General features: G+C 36.8%; 1 protein-coding gene and 1 long non-coding RNA gene across 2 annotated transcripts; one reads left to right on the top strand and one right to left on the bottom strand.

Annotated features, from left to right (window-relative positions):
- Window positions 1-6,289: 6,289 nt before the first annotated feature.
- Window positions 6,290-8,448, bottom strand: LOC133780643 (uncharacterized). The gene is made up of 3 exons (XR_009869469.1): window positions 7,523-8,448; window positions 7,038-7,120; window positions 6,290-6,920 (listed from the first exon to the last, which is right to left on the bottom strand). It is a non-coding gene; the product is annotated as an uncharacterized LOC133780643 (long non-coding RNA).
- Window positions 8,449-10,325: 1,877 nt separating this feature from the next.
- On the top strand, window positions 10,326-10,751 carry LOC133779546 (uncharacterized). Its single transcript, XM_062219498.1, has one exon. It carries the CDS (start codon window positions 10,326-10,328, stop codon window positions 10,749-10,751), a length of 426 nt encoding a protein of 141 aa, XP_062075482.1.
- Window positions 10,752-20,503: the final 9,752 nt, after the last annotated feature.

Below are 20,503 nucleotides of genomic sequence, written 5' to 3'. Positions count from 1 at the left end.
CATTCAAAACACCGATAGGCATGTCTCCTTACAGGTTGGTGTTTGGTAAAGCGTGTCATCTACCAGTTGAATTGGAGCACAAGGCATTCTGGGCTATGAAAAAGTTGAATTTTGATTGGAATGCTGCTAGTGAACGAAGGCTGTTGCAACTGAATGAACTTGACGAGTTCAGAAATGAGGCTTATGAGAATGCCAAGATTTATAAAGAAAGAACAAAGGCTTGGCATGACAAGAACTTAATCAGAAGGGAGTTCCAACCAGGGCAGCAGGTACTTCTGTTCAATTCAAGACTTCGACTGTTTCCTGGCATATTGAAGTCAAGATGGTCAGGACCCTTCACTGTTGTTCAAGCTTTTCCATATGGCTCTGTAGAAGTTCGGGGCAATTCAGGTGATTCCTTTAAAGTCAATGGCCAGAGATTGAAACCTTACTTGGGCGGTACTGTTGATCAAACAAAGTCTGTCCTCTTTCTGAAGCCCCTTTGAAGAGGGATCCAACGTCCGGCTAAATGACGTTAAAGACAGCGCTTTGAGAAGGCAGTTCTCAGTTGTGAATTTTATTTGGTTTTGAACAATGATGGGATTTTGTATTTAGTTGTTATTTTTATTTATATATTTTTTTATGTATTTTTGAACCGTGAAAAAAATAATAATAATAATAATAAAAAAAAAAAAAGTGGTGATTTCAGGAGCTATAGCGCTACAGCGCTGCACTTGCAGCGCTATAGCACTCTTCTCAGAGAGGAACAGGAGATTCGAGGGTCAACAAGCGCTACAACGCTCTTACACCAGCGCTATAGCGCTGGTTCCAGAGGAAAAACCCAAAAATCGTGTCTGAGCGCTATAGCGCTACCCATATAGCGCTATAGCGCTATGCCCAGAAAGCTTATTTAAAACCAGATAAGTGCGATTTTTTAACCTCATTTCCTCATTTCTTTTTTTTTTTCTTCATCTCTATTTTTTTCCTATCCTCTCCATAACCTCCATATCCTTTCCATTACAGCCTTTTTCCCAGAAATTTCCCCACGCACCCTCCATCTTTCCTTCATTCTTCATCTTATTTCCTTCTTTCTTCCCTTCCATTCCAACCTCTTTCAATTTTGCCCCAAATCTGTTTTGCAACCCTAAGAATTCATTGATCTAATGTCTTGAAAAAAGTGGTAATTCTGAAGGGGGTATTCACATTCAAGTGTAAGGGAATCTATTGCAAAGGTTTGGTAAGTGTTTTTCTTCCCTACTCTCTTACGATTTGTGTTGCTGTGATATTTGGGATTGGCTGGCCTTGTTTGATTGAAGAGGGTAAATCCTTTCTGTGGTTTGGGTTTGGGGATTTTAGTTGATTTGCTTGAAAGGTTGAATATTGCTACTGTTTGTGAAGAGGAAAAAGGTCCATTAATAGGGGAGGTGCTGTAAAATTTTTGTCTTGTGGTGGTGATACTAGAGATAATGGCACCCAAGCAAAGAGCAGGTAGAAACAAGGGAAAGGGGCAAGCTTCTGCGTCTCAATCCAGGGAAGAAAGTTCTGAGCATGAGTATGATGAGACTCGATTTATCAATTTCCAGGCTCAGGAGCGGTATGAGAAATTTGTCAGGAAACCTTTGATCTCCGAGAGAGAAGTGGAATTTCAGTCTGAACCGTTTGCTCATCCGATCTTTGAACGGGTTCGGGTGAATCTCATGAATAGGAAATGGGGCGATTTTGTAACAAGGCTGGCTCAGGCTAATGTGTCGTTGGTGTATGAGTTTTATGCCAACCTACGAGATAAACACAATGACACAGTCTTTGTTCGAGGGAAACGTGTGCCCTTCACTGCTGAAGCGATTAATAGGGTGTTCAAGGTCCCGCATATCAAACAAGAGGAGGAGGAATATGCCCAATTCTTGGGAGGTTCTATAGATTTTGCGGCCGTGGCTGATAAACTGTGTTTTGAAGGCGCCCCTTGGAATTTATCTGGCAGCCTCCCTAAAAGTATAGCATCATGCCAGCTTAACAGGGAGGCGAGATTTTGGGCGTTCCTTGTTTGTGCTCGATTCATGCCTGTTAGTCATGTATCTGATATGACTAAGGATCGATGCTTATTAATGTACGCATTGATGCAGGGGATGAGTGTTAATCCGGGTATTTGGATTAAGGCCAACATCAATTTCATTGAAAAAGGGCACACTACTGGTGGTTTGGCCCATGGATCAGTCATCACAATGTTATGCTGTAAGGCTGGCGTCCCAGAGTTCGTTACTGATATCTATCATTCGCTGCAGCAACCATTATCCATTAATCTGATGAATGACTATCCCGAGCCTTCTTTATATGTGCCACAAGCAAGAAAAAAGGGAAAGCGCCGTATGGAAGCTGCTGTGGAGGAGGACGATGAACCAGCTTTAGTGGGTAGCGATAGCAATTCAAGCTTGCAGCAAGTTAATGAGAAGTTGGATTATCTAATCCAACAGAATCAATATGTGGTTCAGCAGCAGCATATGGTGAATCAGTATTTAGGCCAGTGTTATGATTATGAAGTGAGTCATGTGGCTCAACTAAACAATTTGGTGAACCGCTGGTCGCTAGATGATTCAGATCGCACGTATTTTGCTCCACCTCCACCTTATCCACCGTACTCTCCGTTTTACCCTCCGCCTCCACCACCGTCTTTTGCTGGTTTTCCTGCACCTGAACCTCCGCAATCTCAGCCTTTCGAAGGCCCTTCGTTCCATCCACCACCACCGCCATACTGATGTGGCTGGTCAGGTAAGTTCTCTTCCTCTGTTTTTATTTTTTATCACATTGGGGACAATGTGCATCTTTAGTTTGGGGGGGGGGGGGGGGCTTATTCTGTTTTTATTTTTCTGTCTCTGTTTTTATTTTTCTATTTTTATTTGTTTTTGAGTTGTAGTGTAATTGTTAAACCATCATTCGTGTCTGTTGCTGCTTTGTTTTTGCTCATGAAAAGGAAATTGAATTCAACTGTGTGCTTGGTTCAATTGGTTTAGCGTTTAATTTAAAGGTTTTGTGGGAAATTTTTAATATGTTTTGAAAATGCAACATTTTGGAGTTTATTATATATGTTGGACTAGGGTTGGTGGTATGACAATTTGAATTCGATAGAACTTGCATTGTTTGGCTTTTGAGGCGAAATCCTTGATGACATGTGTTTAGAAAAGTGATTTAGGCAATTTTATTGGATCGATTGTGCCTTTCAAGCCAACCTTGATTATTATCCTTAGTCACCCTTTTTGAACCTTAAACTTTGTTTTTGTTCTTGATCATACTATTTGAGCCTAAATTTCTTAACTTCTTTATTTTTGTTTTCTTTTCCTTTTGTTATCATAAGCATATAATCTGTGGGAAAGAAGAAGGAAAAAATAGTAAGAAGTTGGTATGATGGGAATACAGTATGATTGTACAAAAAAAAAAGAAAAAGAGAGAGAGAGAAGTCTTTGAAAAAAAAAATATATATATATATTATCACTTTGTCACACTCCTTGATCATATATATGTATAGAAAATAATAAGTTTGGGGGAGTGTGATTTGAAAAAAAAAAAAGTGATAAGTCTAGAAAAAGAAAAGAAGAAAAATAATGAAAAGTGTTGTCATCTCTCTCTCTAATTGTATAAAAGGGTGATTTTTGGTGTGGCAAAGAAAAATTTGGTTGGTTTTAAGGTTTTATGCTTATGGTAACGACTGAGCTTAAATGACAATTTTATCTACCCCTGCCTAAGCCAAGCTATAACCTGTGAAAGTCCTCTTGATTTCAAAACACATGTTATTGACATTAGTGGAGAAGGTCAAGTGATGCAAGCGTATTGAAAATTTGGTTTGTGGAATTGTCTGAAAGGAGTTGAGCATATATGATAGAGTCCAATTGTTGCAGTAATTTTCATGATATATTTGTGATTTCCCTAATTGAACTTTACAAATCGGACTTTAAGGCAATTGAGCTGAAATTCTGGTTATTGTTATTGCAATTGAGAGTTCATGAGTTTTGGCAAAGTAGTATAGATAGTAATGATGGTTTAATGTGTTCGTTTTGTGTTTTGTTTCGTTTTGTTAGTTTAACTTAGGATTTACTCGAGGGCGAGTAAAGATTTAGTTTGGGGGAGTTTGATAAACGAGTTTTAGGCTCGTTTATGGTTCTAGTTTTTAGGTTATTTTTCTTTAGTTAGGATTGTTTTATTTCGGATTTATGCTCCTTTGTTCTTGTTTCAGGGGTAATTGACGTTAAGTGTTGCAAATATTGAAAAGGAGCGAAAATGGAATGAAATCGAGACGGATTTGTGACTTTTGGGTGTTTCTGTAAGTAGCGCTACAGTGCTACCTTGGGAGCGCCGTAGCGCTAGGAAGAATTCTTGAAGAGCTTCAGCAATGACTTAAGCGCTACAGCGCTAAAACATCAGCGCTACAGCGCTGGGAAGCAGTTTTCAGGAAGATAGTTACTGACTTTAGCGCTATAGCGCTACCAAAAGAGCGCTACAGCGCTGGTGCCTAGTTTTTCCCCGTTTTGTTTCTGAGTTTAGCGCTACAGCGCTACAATGGTAGCGCTACAGCGCTACAATGGTAGCGCTACAGCGCTACAATGGTAGCGCTACAGCGCTACAATGGTAGCGCTATAGCGCTGGGGTCGCGATTTCTGGCATAATTGGTTATTTTTGATGGGCAATTCAGTCTTTTCCAGAGGGAATTTTCAGTAGGGTTTTTGGGAATCATATATGCGACTGAAAGAGGGCTAAAGAGACGACGACGGCTGGAGTAAGAACACCATATTGGAGGATTCGTCCCTGAGTTTTCATCATCTTTTTCTGTCAATTTTCATGTTTGTAATTGAATTATCTTATTGCTAGAATGAAGATCATAGGCTAAATTTTCTTTTAGGGCTTTTATGTGAATCTTTTGGAAACCCTTGTTATGATTTAATGCAAAATTGATATTCTTCTTCATCTCTTTCAATTCCTTGCAATCTATGTTAATTGTGCGATTATTGATTGATCACCTCTAATTGCTATTTTATGAATCAAATTGAAATCTGAAAAGTGAAATTTGATATGCTTTGATTGTTTGGATGCAAATTTAATTTAGAACGAAAGTATCTAGGTTATTTGCTTATTTTCAGAGTTGTGTGGCTAATGCCCTCTACATGATTCAACTTACCATAGAAATATAGGAAGTTGTCATTTAGATTGAATTTCATAAGTCTTGACCAGATTATGAATTATTGTTGCAACTTATTCTTGAATAGGGAGAAGGGGATATAGATGCTTGCATTGGGAAATAACAGGGTGGAAAAATAGAGAATCATAATTGTCCTAATTGTATTTTCTTTGTTAATTTGTTTAATTCTTCACTGCGCTTTGTTAGTATTTTTCTTAGTTTAAAATCTCTGATAATTGTTTAATCAAATAGAATTAAGGGATTAATTGATTGGTAATTGATAAATCAGTCATTGAGGACGATACTTGGTTTTACCATTTTATTACAAGTTTGCGACTGTGTGCACTTGCATAGCTTTAAATTTCGCAACAACCTACATCCTTCTCGTTGTTGTCTGAGCTCACCTGTCATGGTTAGATCGATTTCTATGAGTATGAGTCATTTGTCTATTCATACAGTTATTAGTAGGAGGGTTGTTCCCTGGAGTCTACTTAGAAGGCATGGAGCTTGTTGTTTTTGTTCTGCCAGAACGACTTATATTATGTCGATTGTTTTGGTGGGATCGAGATATGTGGGACCCACTTTGCCTCCTTTCGACATTCTTATTGGTTATAGGAGGAGGTAGTCGATCCATGATCTCATCTATTCGCCTATTGGCTTGGGCAAGGTGGCTCCACAACTGAGCATTCTCCATTTCAATGGCGGTCAAGTACCCAGGATGTGGATTCGGTGGGCATGAGGCCTAACTTCCAGCATCATCCTAGTCCACAAGCTTTTTTCCAGGACGAAGTTGTGCGGATGTAACTTCTCTAGTAGGGATGGCCATACGGTGACCTCCCTGATAAAAAAATTGCTCCATTTCATTGTTGCGCATGGAACGAGTGACCACTATGATGATTGCTGGGTTGGATATCGTGCGAAAATTCAAGCTTACTCTTCTCTCAATGAAAGCACCAATCTACTGACACGGTTTTTCATCAACAAGGGATTTAGAAATCCGAGACAGAGACATTAAGCTTTTTGTAAACCGAATGTATAAGAATATAAAAATCCCACAATTTACACAATTGAGTAGTTAAAATCCACCTAGTCCATGAGTTATTGCTATTGATTTGTATATGAACTTTTTGACAAAATTATTTATAGTAATTTTGGTAGAGTTTTTGCATACAGAATGTCAGTCCTTTTTATAGTCCATTCCCTTTATATTTATAGGGAAAATATCATGAAGAGTATTGGGTAAACGTACATTAATATGGTAACAAACCAATTTGGGTAACTTCCCCTTTACATAAATACACGATTTCCTATTAATTATATATCTGCTATATCGGGTAATAAATACATAATAAAATTTGGGCATTTATTAGACATAGAAGGAATCTCCGAGTCTTTTGGGATTCTTCACTGTGTGTCATAGTCAGGCTTTCGCGAGCTGAACACACTTCACAAGTTGGAGGTTGTAAGACTAATGCGAACTAACGCATGTCATGTCCGGAGTTTCACGAGGACGGTTTGGCGTTATGTACATCAAACTAATTTTTTGGCGTAAAAGGGGATTTGGAAACCTAGGTTGTCACAGACTGTCAAGTAAGCTTGAGCTACTCATTCCAAAGTTAACAAAATACTTTATATGTATATTTTCTTCATGCGCTTGTATGCCAGTTGTACCTCGTTCTGAGTAATTAAATGCAAATGCGATCGTTCTCGATAACTCACACTACTACTGCTCCTCATCACATCCAACATCTTCCTTATACTTTATCTTTACCTTTGTTATCTGCACATGCAAAACAATTATAAGCGAATTCTTAGTAAGACACTCTTAGTCTCACTAAAACCATATCATATAACATTCAAGTATAAATACAAATATCATATACCATATATCCATTACCATTATTATCTTTTCAATATGGCCTCTGAGCAATGTACTGGTGTGTGCAAGCAAGGCAAGACACATGGAAGTGACCCATTGAGCTTACACATGACATCAATAACTTTTTATCAATACAGCCAATAATGACCAACAATATGGCATACCAAGATACCCAAAACAATATGGTACATGCTCTCTAGTTACATTTTATGTTTGTCGTATTATGTCCATAACTATGCTGTGAGTTTTAACAAATAACAAGTATCCATAATGGCTTATCAAATGATAGCACCTATTCAATATCAATATAAAAAATAATACCATTAGACTCCTAGTATTCCAATTAATTTCATATACTCAATATCAATATCATATCATTCAAATATCATATTCTCAATAAAAACTTATCTCATATCACAATATACACATATTTGCAGATAACACAATCAATTGTACAATTGCAACTTTTAAACTAATATGTACACGTAAGACAGTGTACTTACCTCTATTGAAGCTCTTACTAACTGGATAACATGTGATGGTGACTAGATGATATAAAAATACCAATATGCTGACTTTTTATTATTGGACATGAGTGACAAGCAAAAATCAACCAGAGTCAAATAATATTCAAAATTATACAAATGCACAAATCTGTCCAACAAAAACAGATTTGACATGTTGTCGTAGAAAATTCATAACAATTCAAAGATAAAAAGAAAATATATGAAACTTGCTCCATTTGAAACTAGACTCAATTGCCTTTATTTTAATCTATTATAAAACTTAATTTAATATATGTTTGTGTACCAAAGAAATCCCATAATCGGGTTAAATAACAATTCCCGTTACAAAACGACAGCTTTACTTTCTGAAATTTTAAAAATCATATAAAATTGAAAACTTAACGTTTTTGAGTGATTCTAAAACCTATAAAACCCTTAAGACATCTTGTTTATGCATACAAAATATGAAGACATGATTCAAGCTACAAAATTCCAGAATGGATAAATAGTTCAGATAGTGCAGCAAAATTATTTCCAGAAAGTTGAATAAATTTAGTTTTTCATATAAAATCATAAACATTATAGATCTTCTCAACTAATGTCGTTTTAGAAAGATACAAGAATTAAATTTAATATATACCATAGCCCAAAAATACCAATTATAATATAAATTCATTTACAATCACATAACATTCAATTATAAAATCTTAAATTTCTCCAATGACATAATAACAACATATAGGTATAGATTTTAGAAAACAATTACCTTGATCTAGGAAAGAAAAGAATGAAATAAATCAAATTTGAACTTCTAGACATGCACTTTCTTGATTCCTAGAAATTACCTCTTGGTTGAAGAAGACGAAGAGTGTAGAATAGATTTATCTCAAAATCTAAAAGAATGAGACTTTAAGTACATTCACTATGTTTAAATAGGATAAATTAGGGCAAAATAAAAACTAAGGGTTAGAATTAGAAATAAATAATTAAAGGGAAATCTACAAAAATGTACTAAAAGTTAAAAAAAATCTGAAAAATACGGTGCATTACAAAAATACGGAATTTTTGGATAAAAACACGGAATGACAAAATTGTAAATACGGAGTGGCAAAATCATAAATAAAAGTTGTAAAATACAATTTTTTGTGAACAACGTTTACAAACTAGTAAATATCTGTTACGTGTTTGTAAATAATATTTACAAAATCTGTTATAGAATTGTAGATTTTTTTTTGTTTTTTTGTAGATAAAACTTTCAAACAAATTTGTAACTAAATTTTTTATTTTTGTAACAATAGTTTACAAATCTAGTTTTATAACTAAGAAATATATTTTTGTAATTAACATTTACGAAAATATTTTATAGTTAAGAAATCATAACCAAAATATACATAAAAATATTATATTTTTTCCATATTGTTACAATATTGTACCAAATAATTATAGGAACCTTCATATTTATGTTATACAACTTAAAAATATAAATTTAAGATATTCATTATTTATAAAACATTTTAATGAATATATATATAGTGGTGAAATACAATATTTTTTTTAAACAAATTTTACATTTTGTAACAACGATTTACGAAACTAATTTCACAATCAAAAAATTTATTTTTGTAACTAACATTTACATAAATATTTATAAAATTTATTTAACATGATTGTTACAAAAATTTATAAAATTAACTTGTGAATTTAGTACATGTTTGTAAAAAAAATTATAAGTAACAAATATTAGAAAAAATATATAACTACTAGTATAGAAATAGATTATATTTATTAAAAATATTATAATTTATGCCAGCATAAATATTTATTTAATATTAATAATACATTCATTTTAAATAAATAAAAATACAAAAATTGAAAAGAAAATGATTGAATATTATTATATCACATCAACAAAATTAAATTACATCAATTAATGATGTTACTTTTTTTATGAGTAAACGACAAAATAAAATTTCATCATACTGACATAAAAAAAAGTTATTCATTACTCATTAAAGACCAAATTGATACATTAATGAATTGTATTCTTGTTTTATTTCCTTTTACTAATCTCCGTATATTTTTTTGAAAGCACCGTATACATGTAATTATTTGTATTCACCGTATATTTCAAACTTTTTTTAAACATACAGTGCTTCATGTAATTAATCCATAATTAAATGGATGGTTAAGATTAGACTTAATTTTTAAATTTAAGTGGTTGGGCTTAATTATTTAGATTAGCCATTGGGCTTAAGACCTAATTCCCGCAATAATTCATTAAGGCCCAATATCAACATATTTTAGTAAAATTAACATAATTTTTGACTCACAATTTGGAATCGACTAATTTTTAATGCGTTAGAAAGATACTGAAATTATCTACAATAATATGTGAAATAATTCTCAAAATTATAAAGTTATTATACCCAAATTTAAAGCTCAAAATAATATTGTGTGCAACTTACATATATTGCAACATATCATAGACATACTATACTTCAAAATTTATAAATTATTATATATTTTCATGTAATATAATACTGTCATATCAATACTCAACTAAAATATAAATTCATCAATACAACAGTTACATTCATACTTAACCTTTAGGAAAATAAAATAGTATTGGTGCCTCTGTCATTGCCACTTGCATATAACCTCAAATCTATTGTTAGTAAGACATAATTAATCATGTATAACACCTATAACATATAACATGCAAAACTTAGATAGGCGATGCATTACATGTAGTTTTGCTCATAATTGTTGGGGTTATACTATTTTTTCAAGGCTTTTTGGTATGCATTCAATTTTTAGGGAGTGGCTACAAGAAAATTTTGATACTGGTAGTGTTGAGACAATTGCGGAGGCAGGGGTGTTGCGTTGGGAAATTTGGAGGGCCCGTAATAATCTGGTTTGGAACCAGAATCTTTCTTCTGTGTTGGTGGTTGTTTTTTGTGCAAAACCTCACCTTAATCATTGGTTATATGCTCAATTATCTTTGGCTCCATCTCCGAGTATGCTGCAAGAAGAGGTGCATGAGCATTGGAGTCAATATGCTGTTAATAGTATTAAGATTAATGTGGATACTACAATCTTTGATGACATTAGGAAGCATGGGCTTGGGGATGTAGCACGCGACTGTGATGGTCATTTTTTAGAAGCCTTTTCAGTGTTGAAGGAGGGCAAAGAACAAACAGCGGTGGCTGAAGCTATTTCAGTCTAAAAAGTGTTAAGTTGGATTCACCAAAATGGATGGAAATCAGTTACCATTGAGACCGATTGCTTGAATGTTGTTCAAGCTCTTCGAAGTCCTGCTATAATGTCTTCTTATTTTGTCCTTATAATTTCAGATTGTAAGTTTTTTTCGAGTAGTTTACCTAATGTTGATGTCATTTTTGTAAAACATTCCGCTAACAGAGTTTCTCATTACGTTGCTCAGGCTTCTTGTTAGCATGTTGATCGTATTATTAGAGGTTGTGATGTTACTTCTTATTTTTTGTCTCTCTTATTGGTGGACAATCATGGTTAATGAAGTTGAATCTATGTTTAAAAGAAAAAAATAAGGTTGTTAGATTAAGTTCCACAACCAATTTAGTTTGGGTTTTTTTTTAGGAAATTACACATTACACCACCTTTTCTAGAAATTATTGAAATATACAGTGAATTAAACAAATTATAAATATACATTATCATTTCTTTTTATTTTTTGTCTCTTTTTCAAGAGATCTCCCAAATCACCAACAATAGGAATTAGTTACATAACCATGACCATCGACATTTGCAACACTCTAGTGCTTGCTAGCTTGTTGTACCTAAAAAACACGAGCTAGCGTGTCTTGTTCGCGGTATAGCTGGCAAGAAATTAATGAAGGTTATTTAGCCCTAAGAACGCAGTACAAGTTCCAATATAAATAGCTCGAGTAAAGTCCAGCCGAGATTAGACATCAAGGAGATCGCCTATCGAGTCGACTAGTTATCATGGAGGTTGCTTAGCTGAATCCTTAGATCGCATATATCACTTCTCGAGCATCTCGGTGTTTAGGTCCCTGTAGCCTATAAACCTCTAGCTCACGAGGGGTGCATTAAGCTCGCTGTAAACGCTTGGAAAACACAAGCTTGAATCCCTGGAGACCTGGAGACGTTACACGAATAAAGGCATCGACATTCATAGACTTTTGAGTCTAACGTTACTTGACTCCTGGTGCGAGAGCTTCAGAAATGATCTTCCTTTTATTTAGGAGGAAGACTAATCATGTTAGGATACTATTCCAGCTAGTGGTACTTTTATCATGTGTTGATTGGAGTAGTTCTTCAGCCACGTAATAGAGTGAGAATGTTGTCTTGGGCTGAAGAATAAGTGAAGGCCTAGGTTTGATCCTTAGTAGTTGGGCCATGGCTCAATTCGTAATAGGATTTCAATGCTTACTAGGAGTGTTCGTGTTGCTGGTGGTGCGGTTTTTTTTCCAATTTATTGAACCGCATTGCATATGTGATTTGCGCAATTTTTCAAACCGCAACCTGCGCCGCATAGACCTCAAACCGCACCGCAAAAATGCGGTGCGGTGATTGCGGTTTGCACCTATCGCCAAATAATTTAACAATTAAACATTATAATTAATTAAGATTCATAATAAAGCTCACAACAAAAGAGTGTTTAACAAAACAATAATTATACATCAAACTGATAAACCTCTAGCAAAACAATAAAAATACAACAAATTAATAACAGAAAAAATATGATATAGAAGTAAAGATTTTAATTCAAGAGTAATATCTTTAGGTTAAAGTAGAATATGTGTTAGCATCCTATGAAACATAATATTTTTTCTTTGATATTGTATATATTATAATATATATGCATTAAGTTTAAATGTAGTAAAATTGAAAAAATATATATACATACAAAAGTTAATATATTTATATATATATAACGATGTGGTGCAGTGCAGTTTGAACCGCATTTATAAAATTTAAAACTGTAAACCGCATCGCACTATGCTGTTTGGCAAAAATGAAATTCATAACCACACCACAAAGGGTTCCAAATTACATATTACAGTAAGGTGTGGTGTGGTGTGGGCGGTTTGATGAACACCCCTAATGCAAACTGCTCATCTGAGTGGGCCACGTACCTCCTTGGGTAGCATTGTATTGAAACTCAAAGTGTGTTGTGATTTAGGCCTTGTGCTTGGGTCTGGTATGATTTTTGGCCACTACACATGCCATGTCAAATTTTTAGCATGATCGATATTTCGATAAATCGAATCAAATGGGGAATATGCCAAATATACATCAAAACCTTTGCAAGTACTCCTTCCTATATTTTTTAGGTTTTTTTTTTGCCATCTTGACTCACCACAACTAGGCTCACTACTATAAGGTTATTTTGGAATAATATGCATTCATTAAGATAAGCATGTATTTTTTTTTCATATTACAAATCTAATGAACTCATACTTTTTTTTTGCCTCATAAAATGATACCGATGTCTCATTTTCTTCAGGCCACAAATCATTAAAAAAGTGTCTAAATCTGAGAAACTTTTATCACTCCAATCATGCTTAGCTTTCAAATTATACATTCTAAGAAACACTGACATCCTTGTAAATTTAGTGCAATTAGGGAAAATTGATTTTTCAGTGTCATTTAGAAGTTTTTTTAACTTAGTGGTGTTGATGCAGTTTTTCACCAACAATAGATTAAGAAATCCAATAAGATAGATGTTAGTGCTCTTTTCGAAACCGTAATGAATTATATGAACAATTTCTCACATTCACAATTATATATGGTTCAGTGGTTAAAATCTACCTAGTCCATGAGACAATATTATTAATCTCTTACAATTTCTGCAGAGTTTCTGTATTACAATAAGTCATCCCTTTTCCTGTCCATTATCCTTGATATTTATAGAGGACATCCATTGACAGGTTTGGGTAACCGTGTGCAGAAATATGGTAAACAATCAATCAAGATGATTCCTATTTACATAGGTATATGATTTCCTATGGAAATTACTTCCATTATCTCGGACCATAAATGTGTAATACAGTGTTGTACCCTATTTTTAGCACGAGTTCATTCACTTAGCTCGGGTACATCTGGAAAATAAATACATGGAAAAATAACCAAGTAGAATATTTATTTATTATCCATGTGGACAGCTCGAGATTCATAATGGTGAGACACGATGTTAGGCATCCTGAGTTTATCACGAACTAAGAATACGATGGCTGTTAAGCATGAGCTCGGAATCAGATAACTGTCGAAGCACGAGCTTGGAGGAGATATCCAGCTAGTGATGATTCTAATATAATGCATATTCAGGGATCCCCAGACACTCGGGATTTGTTTATACGTTTATTTATGACCAGGCTGTCATATTTATTATTCGAGATGGCAGAAACATATTTATTCTATTATCAAATCATGTCCCAATATAAATGGGAATTATTTGTATTGAATATAAGCATTATGTAAATGCGTGATTGAATCACGCGGTTACCCAAACCTGTCCATGAAATTCCCCTAATGTTGGGAAGGAAAAGGGGCGATGATTTTGTAATACCGAAACTCTGCCAAAATAGAGAGAGACACAGTAATAATACTTACTCGTGGACTAGGTGGATTTTAACCACTGAACCACGTAAAAGTTCTATGTTCTTGAGTGAATTCTTGTTATTTTCATTATGGTTTACCATTAAGCACTAATCTACCCTTATTATTTCTTAATACACTGTTGGCGAAAAACTGCGTCAACAGATTGATGCTTTCATTAAGATCAAATTAATGCTTCACTAAAATCCCACTTGATTCCCATCATGGTGCTCACTCGCTCAATGCATGATAATGAAATAGAACAGCCCAATGGGCAGGAGGCCCATCATACCGTTATTCCAAATGAACGTGGCCCTGAGATTCAACAACGTTTGAGAAAACAACCGGCGGTTCAAGGCGACACTGGGAGTTCAGCGTCATTACCGCGAAACCCAAACCCACCAAGATGGAGAATATGCAATGAAGGATCCATCTCGCAAGGGAAAACATGAAGATTGAAGAGATTTTGGCTCGGTTACCCCATCTTACAACCGACTTTAATGTCAAAATGAGGAAAAGTGGGTCTCATAAGTCCCATAGGAATAATCGATCCAAACCGAGTCCATCAGTCAGAACCACACTCCAAGTTCTGTACCTGCAAGGCAAGATTACCAGAATGTTCAACCTAGCAACCATCACAGGGGTCGTCAGAATGTCAGTCGGTCGGTTAGGACTGGAACCCCAAGTTCGGTGCCTTCTTCACTGGTTCCCAGGGTTGCCCATGATAATCCACGAGGAGGGGCTGGGACAGGCTCACGAAGACAAAATGCTCTAACAAATCCTCCTACGGTACGGTCGGATCACCATGCACAGAGTACTAGAGACATTGGAGTAGAACAGAGGAGGGCTAATTTAGTCCGTTCTAATGGAATGAGGATAGCCTCACCAATAAGGCATCCCCCGTCACCTATAAGACATCCAACACCACCTCGTCCTCAATAGGATATTCCTGCTCATGGAGACAGTAAAATAAATTCTCCCCCATTTGCCAATACTCATGTCCCACGAACACGTGTCGAGAATCCAAGTCCTCGGCCCCAACCGCAAGCTGTAAGCTTCACAAATGGGAGTTATTAGACCGAAAGCCAACGTAGCGGCAGGTCCGAGAGTGACCTAAGGAATCATTTGAGTTCAGTGAAGAGCCCTCGGTATGACCCACAACCCGATTTGTGCGATCATCTGAACTCGCATAGTAGATATCCAACTCGAGAGGAAGATATTAGCTATACACGACAAGAGGGAGGCCCGTCCATAGTACGTGATAATGGGAATGCCCCGCAAAACCAAGCTCGAGCATGGAGGGACAATAACCCATCGAATGCATATGATAGGATGGGAGCTGTTGAACATCCCCCAGTTAACCTAAGGACTAGGGAACAAACCCTTGAAAGACTAGTTTTGATGGAAGAGCAAATGAAGAAGATTTTGTTTGGAAAACAATAGGATGATTGCGACTCAGATGAGGAGCTCGAACCTTTCCCTCCAAATGTTGTGGAGGCCATGTATTCGGTAGGCTTTAAAATGCCACATTTGTCAAAATTTGATGGAGACAGGGATCCGTTAGATCACCTTGGAATGTTTAACACCATGATGATGGCTCACAATGTCATGCTCGATTTAAGGTGCATTTTTTTCCCTACAACTCTGGTCAAGCCAGCTAGGCAGTGGTTTAAACAATACAAGAGGCATTCCATAAGCTTGTGGAAGAAGTTTTCTTCTAATTTCAAAAAAGCATTCCGAGCTTTTGATTTCAAAAAAATACCCTACTGTGTAGGTCTGAAAATGATGACATCAAACACGAGCATGAGCTTAGGGGGCAAATGTTGTACCCTATTTTTATCACGAGTTCATTCACTCAGCTCGGGTACAGCTGGCAGATAAATACGTGGAAAAATAACCAAGTAGAATATTTATTTATTATCCATGTGGACAACTTGAGATTCATAATGGTCAGACATGATCTTAGGCATCCTAAGTTTATCACGAACTAAGAATACGATGGCTATTAAGCACGAGCTCAGAATCAGATGACTGTCAAAGCACGAGCTTGGAGAAGATATCCAGCTAGTGACGATTCAAATATGATGCATATTCAGGATCCCCATAGACTCGGGATTTGTTTATACATTTATTTATGACTAGGCTATCATATTTATTATCTGAGATGGCAGGAACATATTTATTGAATATAAACATTATGTAAATGTGTGATTGAATCACGCGGTTACCCAAACTTTTCCATGGAATTCCCCTATAAATACTGGGAATGTTGGGCAGGAAAAAGGGACGATGATTTTATAATACTGAAACTCTGCCAAAATATAGAGAGAAACAGTAATAATACTGACTCGTGGACTAGGTGGATTTTAACCACTGAACCATGTAAAAGTTCTATGTTCTTGAGTGAATTCTTGTTATTTTCATTACGGTTTACCATTAAGCACTAATCTTCCCTTATTATTTCGTAATACACTGTTGGCAAAAAACTGCGTCAACATACAACCTGGGCATTAATGAGCGTATATGGGACCTCCAAGTCTTTTGGGATCCTTCACTGTGCGTCATGACTAGGTTTCCAGGAGTTGAACATCTTCATCGAGCTGTTGATCGAAGAGTGTACGAACTTTAGTTCGGATTAAATTCATAGCATCCTAAAGGCAATCTGGCCATTACATGTCTCGAACTAGATTATTTTCCTAAGAGCCGATCTAGATATTATCCCATGTCACCTTGCCAAGTCCTAACTCGAGCTGCTCACATCAACGATAGCTAGATGTTCTACTCGCTTGCTTTTTCCATGTGTTTATCTGACAACTGTACCCCTAGCTGAATGATTGAGTCCACGCATATTTGGAGTACAAAATTTGTCCCCCAAGTTCCTGCTCATGCTTGACGTCATGATAAAAAGGTCTAGAGTGACAAAGAAACATGACTCAAAGACTGGAACTTCCACCGAGTCTCCTATCAAAGATAAAGGTGCAAGCTCCACCCGGAAGAAGCAATAGCAGACTCAGCCCCCAGCTTCAGTAATGATAGTCACCGTCCTTGAGGCTCCTCCTCCTCTTCCTCAACATGCACCTGCCCCGGTTCCTCAGGTGATTCAAGGCAAAGCACCCTCAGTTCAGATCCCCTTCGTTAAGGTCCCGGTAAAGCCACTTGAGCTGCCAAGGATCCCAGAAGCCTTATGAGGAACTATGTATGAGATTGCAAGCCTTATGGTGGACCATGCATATAGAGCCAATGTTAAGGACCTGAGGGCCATGGAGGAGTGTTCTCCCGAAGATGTTCTCGAGTCCGCCATGGGAATGAACCTCACTGTGAGCCACCTCCATTCCTCCTATAGTACTTGTTTTCTTTTTCTTTTCCTTTCTCTTTTTTTTTTTAACTAACCTTAACTTGCCTTTTCCCTTTGTAGTCTATCTTGGCTCAACTCTGCATTATTGCTCGGGTTCGAGCTAGGAATAAGCTCCAAGTCGCTCTGGCCGCTTCCAAAGAGAACGAGCAGATTTCCAAGGCCCCCCTAGCCACCTCCCAAGAGAACGAGCGAGTTGCCAAGGTTGCCTTGGCCACTTCCCAGGAGAATGAGCAGATCGCCAAAGACCAGGTCATGGAAGTGAGCCAACGACGGGACCAGCTACAAGCCGAGACTGATAGCCTCAAAAAGAAACTTGACGAGGTCGAGATCAGAGCCAAGGAGGAGATCAAGAAGGCGAGGCTGGAGATTTCAGACTTGAAAAATTCTCTGGAAGAGATGCTCTACCGGTGCTGGGATTTCAACCAGGATGGAGATTTTTCCTTCATTGAGGTGGCATTTTGGGAACCTTATCTTGCCAAGTTCAAGGTTTGATTCTCATATGAACCTTTTGAGACCGTCAATGCTTCAGAAGCTAGTGATGGGGATGTCGTGGAGGTGACGTCACTTAAGCAAGTTGATGGAGCTCAGTGATGCTTTTTTTTTACTTTTTATTATGTAATTAAGTCTTTAAGGTTTGAAACAATCGCCTTTAGGCTCAGATCAATGTTTTTTCCTCCTTGAGATAACTATATACTCTTTAGTACATGTATGATTGTGTGTGATCTATTTGTGTTCCCCTCAATCTATTATTTTCTTGTGTTTATAAATCTTGAATTCTTGTACACTCAAAATCATAGGGGTTGTCTTTAGATTAGGATAGGTTCTTGATGGCTCGACTAAATAATTTTAGTCGATATACTGGTTGTACCCAAGAATTTTCCTGCCTAATTGCATTATACCTGTTAGGAATCAGGCCTCAGACTTGGTTGCATCCAGGAGTTTTGTCTGCTTAATAGCATTGTGCCCATTAAGAATTAGGTCTCAGACCTAGTTATATCCAGGGTTTCCTAGTTGTCTTCTAGGTTTTGTTTTTAGAAATTTCCCAACTTAGTTCGTATTCAGAATTATTTTGAAAATCCAAGCTTTAAAAAGTCGTTGAATAATCAATTTTTCCAAACATTGAGTTCTTCCAAATTCTAAGTTTCAAACTTTATCCGAATATGCTAAACTCTTTTAAAATCTCTCTTCGGTTATGTGCCCCCCAAGCGACCAGAGCTTATACATGTTCTAGGTCGCTTTCATAAAATCAGCACGTGACACTTCACAATAATAAGATGAAAATATTAACTACATAAAAAATCCAATGTTATTAAGATGAAATTACTTTTATAAATAAGCCTTATATGGAATAGTACAAAAACAATAAAAGAAAAAAGTAATTATGCCATCTACTATTGATAGTACTTTTTAAGGTGCAAGGCATTCCAAGTCTGTGGGATTATTTCTCCATTCAACTAAGCTAGTTTAAAGGTCCCTTCTCGTAGGATTTCCACGATATGGTACGACCCTTCCCAGTTCAGTCCTAACACACTATCCTTGGGATCTTTACTTGCCAAAAACACCCTACGGAGAACTAAATCACTGAGTTCGATTCTTCGATCTTTCCCCTTCGAAATGAAGTAACGAGTGATTCTCTGTCGATAATGGGTGAGCTACTATTGTGATGCTTCTCATTTTTCCTCGACTAGATCCAAGGATGCTTTGAGTAGCTTGTGGTTTTGATCTTTATTAAATGTTTTTTGTCTATGGGTCGTCACCAGTGCCTCAATCGGGAGCACAACCTCATTTCCAAAGGTCAGAGAGAAGGGTGTATGTCCTGTGGAGGTGCGATGTGAGGTTCTATAGGCCCAGAATACTTGTGGGAGTTGCTCGGGCCATAATTCCTTGGCTTCATCCAACTGCTTCTTTAAGCTCACCTTTAGGGTTTTATTTATAGCCTCGACCTGCCCATTAGTCTGTGGGTACGCTACCGACGAGAAATTCTTGGTTATGCCGTATTTTTCACAAAAGTTTGTGAAGAGATCACTATTGAACTGAGTTTCGTTGTCATAAATGATCTTCTTTGGGAGCCCAAATCAACATATGATGTTCTTTAAGATGAAATGTAGGAGTCTCTTCGAGGTTATGGTCGCTAAAGGCTCAACCTTAACCCACTTTGTGAAGTAGTCGATGGAGACAACAGCATAGCAAAATCCTCCTTTTCCTATTGGTAAAGAACCAATCAAGTCGATCCCCCATACTGCAAATGGAAAAGGGGATGAGACCATGATTAACTCAATGGGCACTGCTCAAGAAATTGTGGCAAAGAGTTGACACTTGTCACATTTATACACATACGAGACTGAGTCCTTTGTCACCGTAGGCCATAAATAGCCCTATCTCAATACCTTTAGAGCCAAGTTTTGCCCCCAGCATGGTCTCCACAGAAACCCTCATGAATCTCTTGCAAGATAGTTTGCGCTTCCTCGGGTAGAACACATCACAAGAGAGGTAGCAAATGTCCTCATCGATATAGAGTCCCTTCAACCATAACATATCGCAGATCTTGATATAGCAACTTTCTTGCGCCCTTTCGATCGCAAGGTAACTTACTTCTTGTGAGGTACTCCACTACGGGGGTCATCCAGGTCGGTTTTATGTCAATCATTCTGCCCTCTATTGATTTTGCTACTATACTCGGTTTTTCCAAGAACTCCACTGGAACTACGTTCAGTGTATCCGTGTCCTTGGTGGTAGCAAGTCGAGCCAAAGCATCATCATTAGAATTTTGTTCACGGGGTACTTGTTCAATAGAGCTGAACTCAAATTCAGAAAACTCACCCTTAACCTTTGCTAAGTAAGCTGCCATCTTGATACCATGAGCTTGATACTTCCCCAATAGTGGATTAAACAAGAGATGGGAATCACTATAAGATTGGATCGCCTTTGCTTATTCCTACCAATAGGGCATCGTACTCGTCTTCATTGTTGGAAGCGTCGAATCCAAACCTGAGAGAAGTATGGAATTGATGCCCCTTAGGTGAGAT

The sequence above is a fragment of the Humulus lupulus genome, chromosome 5 (assembly GCF_963169125.1).
Source record: "Humulus lupulus chromosome 5, drHumLupu1.1, whole genome shotgun sequence".
Classification (NCBI taxonomy): Eukaryota; Viridiplantae; Streptophyta; class Magnoliopsida; order Rosales; family Cannabaceae; genus Humulus; species Humulus lupulus.
The sequence above is the reverse complement of the archived record's forward strand: the minus strand, read 5'-3'. Positions and strand labels throughout refer to the sequence as shown.

What these genes read in the sequence shown, in the direction of transcription:
- LOC133779546 (XM_062219498.1), top strand. Translation starts at nt 10,326, where the DNA reads ATGCATTCAATTTTTAGGGAGTGGCTACAAGAAAATTTTGATACTGGT.